Source organism: Phalaenopsis equestris, unplaced genomic scaffold, assembly GCF_001263595.1.
Source record: "Phalaenopsis equestris unplaced genomic scaffold, ASM126359v1 Scaffold000002, whole genome shotgun sequence".
Taxonomy (NCBI): Eukaryota; Viridiplantae; Streptophyta; class Magnoliopsida; order Asparagales; family Orchidaceae; genus Phalaenopsis; species Phalaenopsis equestris.
Genome location: NW_018164444.1, coordinates 17,103,426 through 17,118,723, shown reverse-complemented (window position 1 = coordinate 17,118,723; position 15,298 = coordinate 17,103,426). Strand labels below are relative to the sequence as shown.

General features: G+C 34.3%; 1 protein-coding gene across 1 annotated transcript; it reads right to left on the bottom strand.

The window, feature by feature from the left end:
• Positions 1 to 3,478: 3,478 nt before the first annotated feature.
• On the bottom strand, positions 3,479 to 12,146 carry LOC110028311 (transmembrane 9 superfamily member 7-like). The gene is made up of 7 exons (XM_020730106.1): positions 11,936 to 12,146; positions 7,716 to 7,880; positions 7,493 to 7,602; positions 6,724 to 6,835; positions 6,295 to 6,407; positions 5,535 to 5,682; positions 3,479 to 4,767 (listed from the first exon to the last, which is right to left on the bottom strand). Exons 1-7 carry the CDS (start codon positions 12,041 to 12,043, stop codon positions 3,610 to 3,612), a joined length of 1,914 nt encoding a protein of 637 aa, XP_020585765.1. The 5' UTR covers positions 12,044 to 12,146; the 3' UTR covers positions 3,479 to 3,609.
• Between the last annotated feature and the right edge of the window lie 3,152 nt (positions 12,147 to 15,298).

Sequence of the window (15,298 nt, the reverse complement as noted above, 5' to 3'; positions counted from 1 at the left end):
GTTTTCTAGAAGTGCACTCCAATTAACCGTGATAGGAAAAATATTATGTAGACTTAAACACGTCTTGATGATGGTCCAGATGTGATCACATCTATGTGTATAGTACGGCGGCACATACGGATTGTTGCATGGGTGAGTGGTCGCGGTAGACCACGGACTTGAAAATCAATTGTTAGCAATCGTGAGGACCCTTTGGGGGGCAAATTGGGGTATTCTCGTGCTCTGAGACCCATCTTATTTATTGAAAGAAGGGCAGAGAGGCTCTTCGTAGAAAAAGAATATATAGAGAAAAGCTCAAAAGCTCTCAACACATGATAATAGAAGATAGAGTGAAAAAAATGAAAAATTACATATTTTATTCTTGTTTTATAAGGGCTGTATAAGGTATTATGATCTTTTTGTATATCTAGACCTTTCGGTCAGCACGTTCTTATGTCGGCCGATTTAGTTATTTTTTGTTCGCTTTTATTTGAGTGGTCAGTCGGCTTTTGAGTGGTCGGTTGCATTGTCTGATTATTGTTCCTTGGTAGCCTGTGGTGATTTTTAAGGGAACTGTTGCGAGAGCTTTGTGTTGATGCTTGTAAGAATATTAGAGATGTCAGGCCTTTATTTGGTTGTTATCCTCAAAGTGATCAGCTTGGATGCATGTTCTTGGTTAGCATTGATGGATATTTCGATCAACTGACTGACCCTAGGTCAGCTAGAAACCCTTCAGTCAATCGATAGCCCTTAGGATGGCTGACGACCTTCAGTCGGTTGTGCTGCATATCAGTCGGTTTGGTGGCCTTCGGTCAGCCGAATTCGTTTAAACATTGTTGTTTTTCATCGCGGAAGATTCTCATCACCGTTTTTAATCTGGACTATTTGATTGTCTCGAGATTCGTGTATATACATTTTTGGTGTACATATTAAATTATCTAATTTTCTTGCTTCTTAATAGTGATAGTTGTCATAAGAACACAATAATTTTTAAAGCAATAATGAGTCTTAATAGTTAAAATTTAAACAATGATTAGACTCCCTAGATTTTTGTGCCCGTAAACACTATAAATAAGGTGCAGTGGATAATTCTCGACATCTTACGTTTGTTTCTCCTTGCGTCTGCTCAGCTTCTGTACATTTTTATGGAGAAGGTAGTTGATCTGTCACCCAATCTTGTGGACTGAGCAAAAATTTTGTCGCTCTCAGGTTGAATAAGCAACACCTATAGAAAGGCAAGTCGGGGGTGAATAAACAGTGTCGGCAGAAAGGCAAGCTGACCCACTTTTACCATGACTGGCGATAATTGTCACTTGATCGAGCTCCTCGACTGACCAACACTCAGCCGATCGCCTCCATCAGCTAAAATTCGGCCAGTCAATTATCAATTACAATTCAAATTATAATACATATATGACATTAAATCCTGAGGTAACGGTCGTTGTTTTAAAAATAGCCTTGGTTTTATTGTGAATTTTGATGTTTGGGGTGGGAGTTTCAAAAATAGATGAAATGGGTTGTTAGATTTGTAAATAGTAATGTTTTGAGTGTTATTAAAATAATTTTTTTGGGCATTAACATTCATACCACTCTATTCCTACGTATTTACATATCTAACACCTAAAGTTTCATTTTTTTACATTCATATTATCTAATCCTTCCCATCATATTAAAAAACTTTTCATGCATAAAGAATATGGCATATATATATATATATTAAAATTTAAGTTTTAATATTAAAAAAACGTATGAAAAAATGTGCTAAATTTGTAAATAAAAATTTAATGTGCTGTCATTAAATTGTTTTTTTTTTTCTTGATATAAAAATCTATTTATTTATATATGTTTTATTAAGCAAAGAATGTTCCACTGAATTTTAACCAAGAAATAGCAAGGATTAAATTATATCGATCAAATAATTCTTTTGACCAAACAACATTTATATGAGAATTCCTCCCTCCACAATACAAATTAATTTTTACAAGATTTAACGATAATCACATCAAATAAATTTCATACTAAAGGGTCGATTTGAGGAAAAAATATTACATCAGGACTCCGCAAGTAGAGTTACGTGCGGAGTCCAATGAAATTAGGCCGCGAGGTGATCGGCCCGACAACACAAGGAATATTCCCCTCATGTTATTCAAGTATTATTGTGTGTTATTCAAATATTATTGATGCGTTATTGTGTTATTATAACACCGAAAATATTCTCAGAACAGAATAACACATGAATAGCATACAATAACATCTAAATAACACACAATAACTCCTGAATAACACGAGGGGAATATTCTCTTGTGTGACCGGGTCGATCACCTCCACGGCGTAATTTCATTGAACTCCGCACGTAACTCTACGTGCACGTGCAGAGTCCTAATGTAATATTTTTTCCTATTCGACACAGCTTATTTGGTATTGCGCGTTTTCAAAACGCACCCAAATCCATTTGAATAAACTTAGTTCTCAAACATTTGAAATCAGCATTTTAATATCGTTCTAACATATTATTTTTTAGCAACTTATTAATAAGCTATAATTACCCACAAAAATACCCTTAATCCACCAAAAAGCTTTATCAAATAAAAATTTATATAATTTACCAATCTGACATAAACGCTAATCTTGAAAATATTTGCAAACAAGTCCATAAATTTAATCAATTTAACATCTAAACATACCAAACAAAAATACTAATTATAAACAAAATTTTCAAAATACAACCATCTCAAAAATTTCCTCAATTGGCAAAATAGATAGTAATTCAAACAATCATTGGTTGTTAATACGAAATATTATGAATATAAACATCAAAGCTTAGGTGTTATATATGTAAATACATAAGAATTGTGTAGTATATTTGTAAATCCACAAACATACCACACAATTCTTATGTATTTACATATCTAACACCTAAACTGAGAATTGTTAATTTGATGTGAGAAATTTAGGTGATAGAAATGATATTAAAAAAATAGTTTAGAATATCAAAAAAAACATGAGAATTGTTTGATATCTGTAAATGCCCCCAAAAAATACATAGGAATTGTGTGGTATGTATGTAAATTTCTTTTAAAAAAACGAAGAAATTACATGCATACCACTCAAGTCATATGTATCTACATATCTAACACCTAAACTTCAATTTTTACACGAATATCACCTCATCTACGCATGAAAAATATTACCTCATTAATACTTATGCATCAGTACTCCAATAGTGGGGTGCCACGTGGCGCCACGGTGGGACCATTGCATATGTTGCACCTCACCATTGGAGTACTGATCCATCAGTACTCCTGAAGTAATATTTTTTCCTATTTCAACTTTTAAAAATAAATAAAAAGTGATTTTTTTTTCTATGTGATGTGAAAGATTTAGGTGATAGAAATGTAAAAAAGCAAGCTTTAGATGTTAAATATGTCAATACATATAGGAATAGTTTGGTATATCTGTAAATGCCAAAAAAAAAAAAAAACACAGAGAGCAGCTTAAATAAACCCTAGAAAACGGCCTTAATGTCAAATCCATGTAACATTCAAACAAAATATTACATAACATAAACTACTTCCAAAAAACCCCCCAAACAAAAAAAAATTATCACCTTCCAGTTTTTTTTTCTCTCACTCAATCAATCTTAACTGAAGAATAAATCTTCCTCACAAACCAATAGCAGGCATAGAACCCTATAGTCCCCGTCAACACAAAGAAAGCATAGGAAGCAATCAACATGTACCCAAAATACAATATTCCAGAGACCAATTTTGTAATTTCCAGCTTTGTGAAGTAGTAAAATGCAGCATATAGAAAGAGATAAAGCGCAGAAGAACCTGAAGTCAAATAAGCCCTCCACCACCAATGGTAGTCCTCACTGCACAGCTGAAAGTAGCACAGAACAATGGTGATCTCCCCACAGGTGATGATGAGGATGAGGAACACCAGAAAGAGGAAGCCGAAGATGTAGTAGAACTGGTTCAGCCAAATTGAGGTCAGGATGAAGAAGAGCTCAATGAAGACGGCGCCGAACGGGAGAATGCCGCCGATGAGTATCGAGAATGCCGGCCGCATGTACCATGCCTGCTCCGGAATCTGCCTTGGAATCTTGTTTGTCTTCACCGGGTCTTCGATGGCCGGCTTCTTGAACCCCAGGTAGCTCCCGACGAACACGAGGGGAACCGATATGCCAAACCAGAGGAAGACCAGTGCGAACATGGTCCCGAATGGGACCGCGCCGGAGGACTTCTCGCCCCAGATCAAAGCGTTCAGGACGAAGAAGATGGCAAAGACGATGCCAGGGAACATGAATGCAGTTTTCAAGGTGATTTTCTTCCATTCCGTGCCTTTGAACATTTTATGGAGTCTGGCGGAGGCGTAGCCAGCAAAGAGGCCCATGAAAACCCAGAGGAGGACCATGGCGGTCATCAGGCCGCCACGGTTGGAGGGAGAGAGGAAGCCGAGCAACGCGAAGATTACGGTAACGAAGGTCATTCCGAGGAACTGAACTCCGGTACCAACATAAACACAAAGCAAACCGGACTTTATCGGCGGACGGAAAACATCGCCATGGACTAATTTCCAGCCGGTTTCTTCCTGGGCTTCGTCTTGGGTCTCCAACTGATTGTAGTTCGCTATATCTCTGTAAAGAGTCCTCATCATGATCATGGCGACCATACCGGAGAGGAAGAGGACGATCATCAAAGAATTGATGATGGAGAACCAATGGATTTGGTCGTCGTTCATGAGAAGATAAGTGTCCCAACGAGACGCCCATTTGAGTTCGCTACTCTGCGAGAGTCCACACCAACCAAGCAAAGTGTCAACATAATCCCCTCATTATTTACCGGGGTTATTGTAGTCCCCTAATCTCTAGAAGTGTAAGAGGTTATGAGTTAATATAATCCCGACTATTTATATTGGATTATTTTAATCACAGAATCTACAAAAGTAAAAAATTAGTCCCCATAATTTTTTAGGGGCATTTACATGCACACCATCCAACACTTACGCATTTATATATCTAACACCTCCTAAACTTTCCTTTTTATATTTATACCACCCAAATCTTCCATATCACATAAAAATACCACTATTTATTTTAACTTTTAATTTTAACTTTTAAAAAGTGAAATACACATTTTGATGCATAGGTGATGTGGCATACATGTACAAATTGAAGTTTATATGTTAAATTGGTAAATACATAAGATTGAGTGGTATGGTATGTATGTAAATCTTTAAATTTTTTAATACGGACTAAAATTGTCCTATAACTAATTCCATAGCTTCGTTTTAGTCCCAGAATATATAACAGTACCAAAATAATCCCAATAACCTTTTCATCCGGGCAGAAATAGTCCAAAAAGCGGACTGTTTTAGCAGCCATTAAAAAAATTTGGGGACTAAATTGACATTTTTACGAACTCTGTGCCTAAAAAAAACATCCTGCAAAGAGTAAGGCGACCATTTTGACACATTTCTAGTGAAAAACTAAGAATCAACCCTGAAAAATAAAAAACCTGCTTTAAAATCAGAAGAGATGAGCAAATAGATACCTGGAAGGTGACATCATATGTGAAGACAATATCTGCATCAGCGGTGACTTCCTGAGGAGCATGAGTACCAGGAGCTATTTTGGTGTTAGGATTGCAGGTTAATAATTTCAGATTTTTATCATCACCTTCACTGAACTCATGATGGACGCTGCAAAAGAGACCAAATAAGCTCTTACGATTATGGGAAATTTACATGCGGAGCATACAATTCTTATGAATTTACATATCTCGCACCAAAACTTTCATATTTACATAGATAGCATTTTAGCGCTTTGAACTTATGCATGAAAAGGTATATTTTCACTTTTAAAAGGTGAAAAGGCGTTATTCTTTAATGTGATATTAAACATTTCAGGGCTACGTGTGTAAATATGAAAGTTCAGGTGTGAGATATGTAAATACATAAGAAATATGTGTTATTTATATAAATGCCCCTAAAACATTATTCAAAAAGGAAAATCTTAAGAAGCATATATGTAAAAATCAAACTTTAGGTGTAAGATATGTAGATACATTCATGGACACAGCACTATGTAAAACATTAAGAAGTACTAACAGTTTTCATGCATAGGTAAAGTGGCATATATGTAAAAATTGTACTTAGTTTAGGTGTTAGATACGTAAATACATAACAATTAAGAGGTATGTAATTAAATCTTCCTAAAGATTATGTGCGTTTGTTTCCTGTTAAGAAGTAATAAATACTTACAGTCAAAAGGTAACATCAGCCAAATTCAAATACGTGCCTCTAATATTTTACCTGCTTGGGATAACCTCAAAACCAACAATTCGAGCATCTTCTGATTCAGCATCTTTATGGTACTTAACCGTGAAGCTCAAGTGATTGTTGATGTAATACTTTTCGTCTTTAGTCTGTAAATAAAATTATGCATGTTATTTGCAGTGAGGAACAGCCCATTAACTTGAAAAGGGAGCAGTGAGGAACAGCCCATTAACTCTCAATTCCTATGAATTTCCAAATCTAACACTTAAATTTTGCTTTTTTACATTATACCATCCAAACCTTTCATATCACATCAAAATACCACCATTTTAATTTTAAAAAGTAAAATACACCTTTGCATGAACATGTAAAAATTAAACTTTAGGTGTTAAATATGTAAATACATAGGAATTGAGAGGTATATATGTAAATCATCCAAAAAAAAAAGCAAAACACGCAACTTACACCGGCAACTAGGATATCTTTATAACCGACACGGAAACCATGCTCATAACTAGGTGCTTGGATTCCATCTCTTCTTTGCCTTGGAACTGCAACTGGGAGATTATCCAATATCCTACAAGTCACCATACATCAAATAGCCCATCTTGGATATAAAAATAGCAAAAGGAGCATTTACATACATAGAACACAATTCTAATGTATTTATGTATCTCACATCTGAACTTTCATATTTACACACATAGAACTCAAATCTTCAATATCACATCAAAAAATGCACTATTACAACTTTTTAAAAGCAAAATACACTTTTTCATGCATAGGTTTAAAACATCAAAATTTTGTGTTCGTAACTATGAAAGTTTAGGTATGAGATATGCAAATACATAGGAATTGTGTGTGCACTATTACAACTTTTTAAAAGCAAAATACACCTTTTCATGCATAGGTTTAGAACATCAAAATTTTGTGTACGTAAATATGAAAGTTTAGGTATGAGATATGCAAATACATAGGAATTGTGTGCTAGGTATATCCCATAACAAAATACAGGAATATGGACATCATGCATAACAACGAGGATAACACTGGTAGTCATTAACATTTGCCATCCAAATTAACGTGCTATTACATGCCGAACCCTGTGTATCTAGCTCTCCTTTGAAAGATTTAAAAAACGGCCAAATTGAATAAGAAATTCACATGAAATTTCAAACTTATCAAAAAAAATGTTTAATTCAATAAAATGAAGAAACAAAGGAAAAAAACTTACATGTTTACTCGATACTCATCATCAATCTTCTCCTTGAAGTTCTTCACTCCTTCAGTACTAAGCCTTTGCCGACAGACAATTTTGCATGTTTCATCAATCCTCATTTTAAACTGAATTGCACATGGTTAATTTGAAATATAATCAAATTCGGAATTTCGTCTTCTAGCTAAGAATACAACATTCGGTTATATTTGGAAACGGTAAAAAATCTTAGACCGCTTACTGTGTAGAAAGAGTTCTCAATGCGATCTCCACGCAAAACCTCTCCAAGATTTTCAGCGCTATTTACAATTTTCTCAGGCTTGCAATATTCCAAATAGTAATACTCATAAGGCAGTTGCGTCTTTGTAGATGAAAGCTTATTAACTTTCACTTGAAGTTCATCTCCCTAGCAAAAGTTTAAAAAAAACAAATAATAAGCAATATACCTAATAAAAAAAGGGAAATTTACATACATACCACGCAATTCTTATGCATTTACGTATCTCACATCTAATCTTCCATAGTTACCCACAAAGCACTCAAATCTTCGATATCACATCAACATTATTACCACTTTTTAAAAGTGGAATACACATTTTCATGCAAAGGTTTAAAGCACCAAAATGCTAAGTATGTAAATATGAAGTTTTAGGCATGAGATATGTGATACATAAGACTCGTGCTACATATGGAAATTTCCCTAAAACAATTCAAAAACCTATATAACTTGTTCAGGGTGCAGTTTACAGAATTTAAAGCCACGTTAGGAGTATATATTTCTGAATGCATCCAGAAATCAAGTTATTCAGAAAAAGTTCAAGTGTGCTTAACTAATGAAGGCAACTTACACGCATTATTTATACAAAATCAGTTTGAAGCTTCTCTTTTCGTATACAAAATCAGCTTGAAGCTTTTCTTTTCGTATACTTCTTTTACACACTTTGTGGCTCACACTTCATACTTTCTTTTGAAGAATCAAACCTCTATCTTTATGATTTTTAAATATAATGAATATGCCACATCACTGGTGTGTGTAAGGTGAATGTGCCAAGTAGTGTGTAACAATGGCATTCAATTGTTTTGCATATATATTTGTCAATGTATTTTTCTAGATTACTCGTTTACTTTGGTGGGCATAATTTTTCAAAACGTTTTGGTTGACGTCAAAGTTTAAAAATTGCGCAACTCGGTATTGGGATGTTTTTTTATCCTTCTGACTATATGCAAGCATGGAGGCATTTTAAGACGTACGCCTCTGAATCAACAAATTGTGCAATGTGACAACTGAGAAGTATTGTACTAAGTTCAAAATGTTTGATAAAAATAATATATTAGCATCCTAGCATATTAATATATTGAAGTGTAACATATTAATATCCTAATATGCCACAACACTGGTAGTAATGACATTCAACTGTTTTACATATATCTTACTCAATGTATTTTTCTAGATTACTCGTTTACTTTGGTGGGCATAAATTTTCAAAATGTTTGGTTGACATCAAACTTTAAAATTGTGCCGTTGGATATTGAGACCTTGTTTATTCTTGTGATGATGGGTAAGTGTAGAGGCTTTATAAAAGGTAAGCCTCAAAATCAAAAAATCAATAAATTGTGCAATATGAGAAGTATTGTACTTAGTTCAAAGTGTGTGATAAAAAACAATATATTAACATCCTAACATATTAATATCCAAATATAGTAAAGTAATAATTATTTAAATAATAAGTATCATATAAATATCAAAACATTAAATCATAAAATAAGAATGGTAATATAAGCATTAAAGTAAGACATAATAACATAACAATTTAAAAAAGCTTGGTACAATTAGTCTCTCTCACACTCCTACTATCCTCAATAAAAGATAAAAACATAATAAGGCACTAGGCTTAGAATTTATAAATTCAAAAATCTAAATAACTCTCATTACTTAATGTGCCTTCATTGAAATCATTAGCATGATGATTTGATTTCTCCCTCATAATATCCTCAATTAAATTCATGTTCTCACAATCCTCGTCCTCATTCTTAATCTCAAGGTTATAATAAAAATATTTATTAACTTTAAAATAATGACAAAATTGATAATAACAACTTTAATGGTATCATTAGTTGTATTATATATGAGTAAATAAATAATATTTATCAAAGTTATTTTATTTATATTTATTAAAAAAACCCTATAACTAACTGTGCACGTCTGACCAGAACTGAGGTGTGGGTTGGCCTCACATTATTTGCAATGTAAACCTCATGTAGTACCCAAAAAGGCATAAATCTTGTTGAGAATTTTTCAAAAAAAAATTGTTGAGTAGAGCTTCATATTACGCAATTTTGAACCGCGATTGGCGCTAGAATATCATTGCTTTTTTTCATCGCAATAGACAATGAATATTTTGTAATTGCAATAAACCAGATATAAACAACAGGATATAGCATTAAATTATAAAGCGTACAGCCCCTAGGGAAAAGGTAGTATTCATTTGGTATTGGCCTCTTTTTTCTTTACATAAAAAGCACATATTCCCAAAGGAGGAGAACGCCCATTCTTCCCCTATTTATTTGACCTTCAAGTCTAAATCCAAGGGATACCAACTTCATTGAGATGACAAAGAAATGTACCACAAACTCACCATAGCTCATACTTTTGTACTATCAAACCAATTCTTTAACCGAGGAGTAATCTAAAAAGAAGAAATAGAGTCATAGGGACTTGAGTTACGTTTGAGGGGGAAGATGTAGGTGAAATGTGTCTTATATTTGAAGCAAAGGAGGCATGGGAGCTTGGTAATGGAGATTAATTAAAAATTGATGACACCGTTCCATGTCCAATTGTAGTAACCCATGTGCTTTACGGCAGTCCTACAATGATTAAATCACAAAAGAAGAGGTCACAAGTTTAGGGGATGTTTGGTGAACATTTTAACAAGATCTATTGTCGGATTTATCAAATCCAACCAAACGCTAAAATGCAGTTCCATGGATTTATGCATTTTCAGATATATGATCCCAATTATTTTTCCTTCGGTTCAACTTGAATCTAGATTTATTAAATTCAGGGATAAGGTGGATTAAACTCATTTACTAAATCCTACTAATGTTAAATCTTACTTGTAGCCAAACAACCCCTTAGAAATTGGAAAGCAAATGGTCCTCGGGGAGAACAATTTGATTGAATTTAAATAATAGTGAATGTATAAACTTGGATTATGGAGGATAAGAATTTAAGTAGGGGAAAAAAAACAATAAATTCTAAGACCAATATAGAACATTAGTTAGCAATGTTGTGGATGTATGCTTAGGAGATTAAATCTTGTAAAATCTCATAGTATAAAAAATATATTAGAACAAAGAGAGAAAACAATGAATGAAAATCAAATAAAATAGGATTTACGCGTGAAATAAGGTCTATTAAAGGATTAGCTAGGTTGGTAGAGATAAGAGAACAATTGTAGATTAATGGCATAGATTCATCGTAAGATGCCGAATCACCGCCTGAGTATCAAAACCAAGAGGATAAATTGAATGCGAGGCAATTCATAGATTTTATTTGGCAAATTCATGATATATGTTACATTGCATGGCAACCTAACAGTCAAATTATAATTTTAGATGCCTTTTATAAAAAATAAAGCTATAGGATGAGCAATATTCTAAATAAACAAAATGAATAACACGGGAATGGAGAGATGCTGCATCTGAAGAAGAGGGAAATTTATGAAAAATGCAAACTAAAAGTTCAGGTTAGATTCACCAATAATAACACTGGATCTAGGAAAGGGTTTTACTTGCACAAATGTAGACAGTAATAACGCAAAAGAAACCCTGGACTAAAACTGAAAATCCAAAACTCAATTTGAAGACAAAGATGACCATTTTATGTAGGGCGAAAATCAAAATGAAAAAAAAAATGCCGGAATAAGCAAGGCAAAACACTTCGGAAATCAAAAACAGCGAAAAATAAACAAGGTTTGTAACGCTATTCCAGCAGATCTATCAATGTAACGCAAAAAGCAATGATTTGAAAAGCCAAAATACTTAACCAAGAAAAACCCTTTTTTTTCCTGAACGTGTAAAAATACTTCATTTTTCCAGTTTTCAGAAAACAACAAAAGCGATAAACAGCCTCAATCAAAACGCTTTCCACCATACAATTCTACGAGGTCCCAAAATTCACAACTCCTACGCCAAAAACCAAAGACCCAAATCTTCCAGCCAATACCAGCAGTAAAAGAGAAAACACAACGAAAGCTGCACCAACCTAACCAGCAAAAGAGCAAAACCTCAAGAAAAAATAAAAAACGACAGTACCAAGCAGCAGCTGCATCCCTATCAGAGATCCATAAATCCAAACCCTAGATCCTATTCAACACTAAGAAATAATGCTAGATCTCTGTGATAAAAAAAAGAGTAGAGTACAAATCGCTGACTAGATCCAGATCAGTTGAGTCGAATTACCCTCTGGAAATCCCGAGGAGCGACGCCGGGAAGATAGAAAGATCGGGCCGACGGAAGAAGAAGAAGACAGGCGAGAAGGAAGCCGGCGATCCCGCCGAGAGCCCCCATGTCGAGCTAATCTGAGCTAGAGAATCCTTTTTCTCCGAGTAAGAACTGGTTTCTGAAGGAAATGGGAGGGCTTATGAGGACTTCCTAAGCCTGTAGTTGTTGAGAAGATCATTGTAAAAATATAATTATTTCAGGGTATTTACATATATACCATATATTTCATTTATATTTACAAATATATACCATATAATTCTTATGTTATATCCTATGTTCTAAGCATAGGATTGGGTGGTAAAAATGAAAGTTTTAAATGAATCAATTAAATCTCTGTGTTATTTTATATGTAATTAACAATAATCATTTTTATCTTATCATATATTTATAGTGATTTATTGGACAAGAACCTATGATATTTTTATGGGAATTTGGGTTGTAATTAGTCAGTTATTGCCACTATTTTGATTGAAAACATTAGGAAGTTAACTGTCTTTTGAATCATGAACTTCGATGAAAGATAGAGTGGACTATTTAAATGTCTTTCTCAGCATTTTTGTTATTTGTGGCAAACATCAAAGCTCTTGTGGTTGATAATGATATTAAGGGTCTGTTTGGGAGCGCTTTTTAGGCGCGGCGCGGTTATTACACGCAGCTTTTCGTGAAAGTCACCTGTTTGGTTCGCGACTTCGGGCATTCTGGCGGCGGAAGCGGAGTGAAAGCGGGCAGCGGCATTACCATCGCGTCTCCCGCTTTCCTCCATAACTTTTACCCTTTACCCCGCGTCTACCCTTGGTGATTTCCCGTTGCTTCCCCGCGTCTACCCTAAGGTCATTCCTCGCTGCTTCCCTCGCGTCCCCTTCTCCTTCTTCTCTTTCGTCGTCCCTCGACCGACAGACCTAAGGTAAGAAGAGCCATTTTCTTCTTCTATTTGCCGATCTGAGGAAGCATGTGCGTTTTGCGGCTCCTACTGTCTTCTCCTTCTCACCTCTTTCCTGTTTCTGCCATTCTTCTTTACTTCCTCTTTCGTGTGGTGGATCTGTAGCTAAATGGCTTCTTCTTATTACTACGATCTTATGGCATACGAAGATCTGTAGCTAAATGCCATTCTTCTTTACTTCCTCTTTCTTCTTCTATTTGCCGAATATAAGTTCATGTACCGAAGAATCTTGATGGCATGACAAATTAAAAGGCTGCATTTAACTGATGTTTTTCTGTTTCCTTACAAACAAATATTTTCTTAGCCCTCTTCATTGACATCTATAGCATGAACCTAAGCATTTCTTTCTTAAAAATTATTTCTTTACCTGATTATAGATTGAAATGATGTGTACTCGAAAGAGCATGAAGGGGTATATCAAACAAGCATTTCATCTTGAAAAAAAGTTTATGAAATTACGGTACATGAACTTATATTCTGGAATGCTAATTTAAAAAGATTATGTCGATAAATCTCAAAAAAAATGGATGATCATGCAGAATTAGTGATGTAGTACTGAAGTTTATATTATTATTTGCCTGTAGAAAACACAATGTGAAGTAGTTGGGTTCTGTAGTTGGGTGTACACTGCAAATATAAGTAGTTAGTTCCTGAAATATGACGCCCTTGCAGAAATTTATTTGACTGCATCAAAATTTCTATTAAATTGGATTATTCGTGTCAGAGGTGCTCATATTGGGTGATTTGCAATTGTTTTCACAATGTATATAGCAAACTTTTTGAATTTAGATACAGTGGAACATGAAAAAATCATTATTTTGCATAACATAATTTAATTTGATGATTTTTGTTTGGGGTACAAAAGTATTCTTTGTATTTGAGTGGGGAATTGAATTTAGCTCCAAGTTTTTAGACAGCATATTTGAAAAGAAATATTATTTCTCTTAAGTTCATCTTTAAATTTTGTTATGGAAGTGTGATGGTTGGGTTTGCTGTTTGTTATGCAACATATCTGAATTTGTTATGCAGATATCCATGAAAATTTTGCTGAACATTCTAGACATGAAAATTTTGTTATGGAAGTATTTGAGTGGGGAATTGTGTTATGGAAGATTCTAGACATGATATTTGCCAATTTGTTATGCAGCATATCTGAATTTCATTCTATAGAACATATGGTGTCGTCTTTAAATTTTTGGAAGTTCATCTTGTGATTATTTGCTCTACATAACACAATTGAACTATGTGCAATTTTCTAGAATTTTTTTACTCCGTTTTTTTATTACTTCTCTTAAGTTACTTTCTCTTATTTGACTTAAGAGGTATAGGTTTCTATATTTCTTTTTTGAGCATAGGTGGTACTCGAGTTTTGGGAAAATCTAATAAGCATTCATGTATTTTACACCATGAATATGACTTTCTTGTTAATAGATCAAATCCCTTCTTTTCTTTTGTGGATGTAGTTTTACATTAGCTGAAACATATAAATTCAGGTATTCTCTTTTTGGGTTTGCTGAAGCTGAACCAACAGGAATCCATGTTGATGGTCAATTTGAACTTCATTTCCTTTTTTGCTTGATTTCCTGTTTTGCTTGGGTATGCACCTGCTGTTGGAGCTCTTCTCGTTTCGGATTTGAATATATTTGTTTGAACGCATTGATGTGGTTTGTCTTAAATGGATTTTCTGGATTTAGATTTTGTGTTTTGGTTTGCTGAAGTCGATCCATTGATGCTTTACGTGGTTTGGCTAAACGAACCATTGAGATACATTAGCTGAAGCATTGACGTGGTTTGGCTAGTTTCTTGAACACATCAACGTGATTTGGCTTAAATGGATTTTGTCCATCAACGTGTATGCACCACATTGTTGCAGTCGTTACTTATACCAAAACTATCATAGCTGAACCATTAGTTTGCTGCAGTCGTTACTTTAGTTTAGTTACTTTAGTTTGCTGAAGTCGTTACTTAAAGCTGAACCTTCAAAATGAGGGTATAATGGAGCCGGGTTTTTTGCAACTATGATAGTTATTATGATTTGGTTTGCTGAAGTCGAACCTTCACATGTTCAGCAGCCTTCCTGTGCTGTGTATGGATAATATTTATGAGGATTTAAACATTTTGGTATTGTTTGGTGGAGCTGCATTTTGAAAATGTTGAACCTTCAAAGTAGATGGGTATCCTTTTGGTTTGGTTTGTTGAAGCAGAACTTTCAAATTGATAGATTGGATATTTTTATAATTTGCTTTCATGGATACTGATTTTTGGAAGTGTGATGGTTGCTTTGCTTGGCTTTACGGAAGCCGAAACTTCAGAGATTCAGCAGCTGCCCTTTACTGTTTATTTATAATATTTCTATGCTTGGGTTTGCTGAAGTACGAATC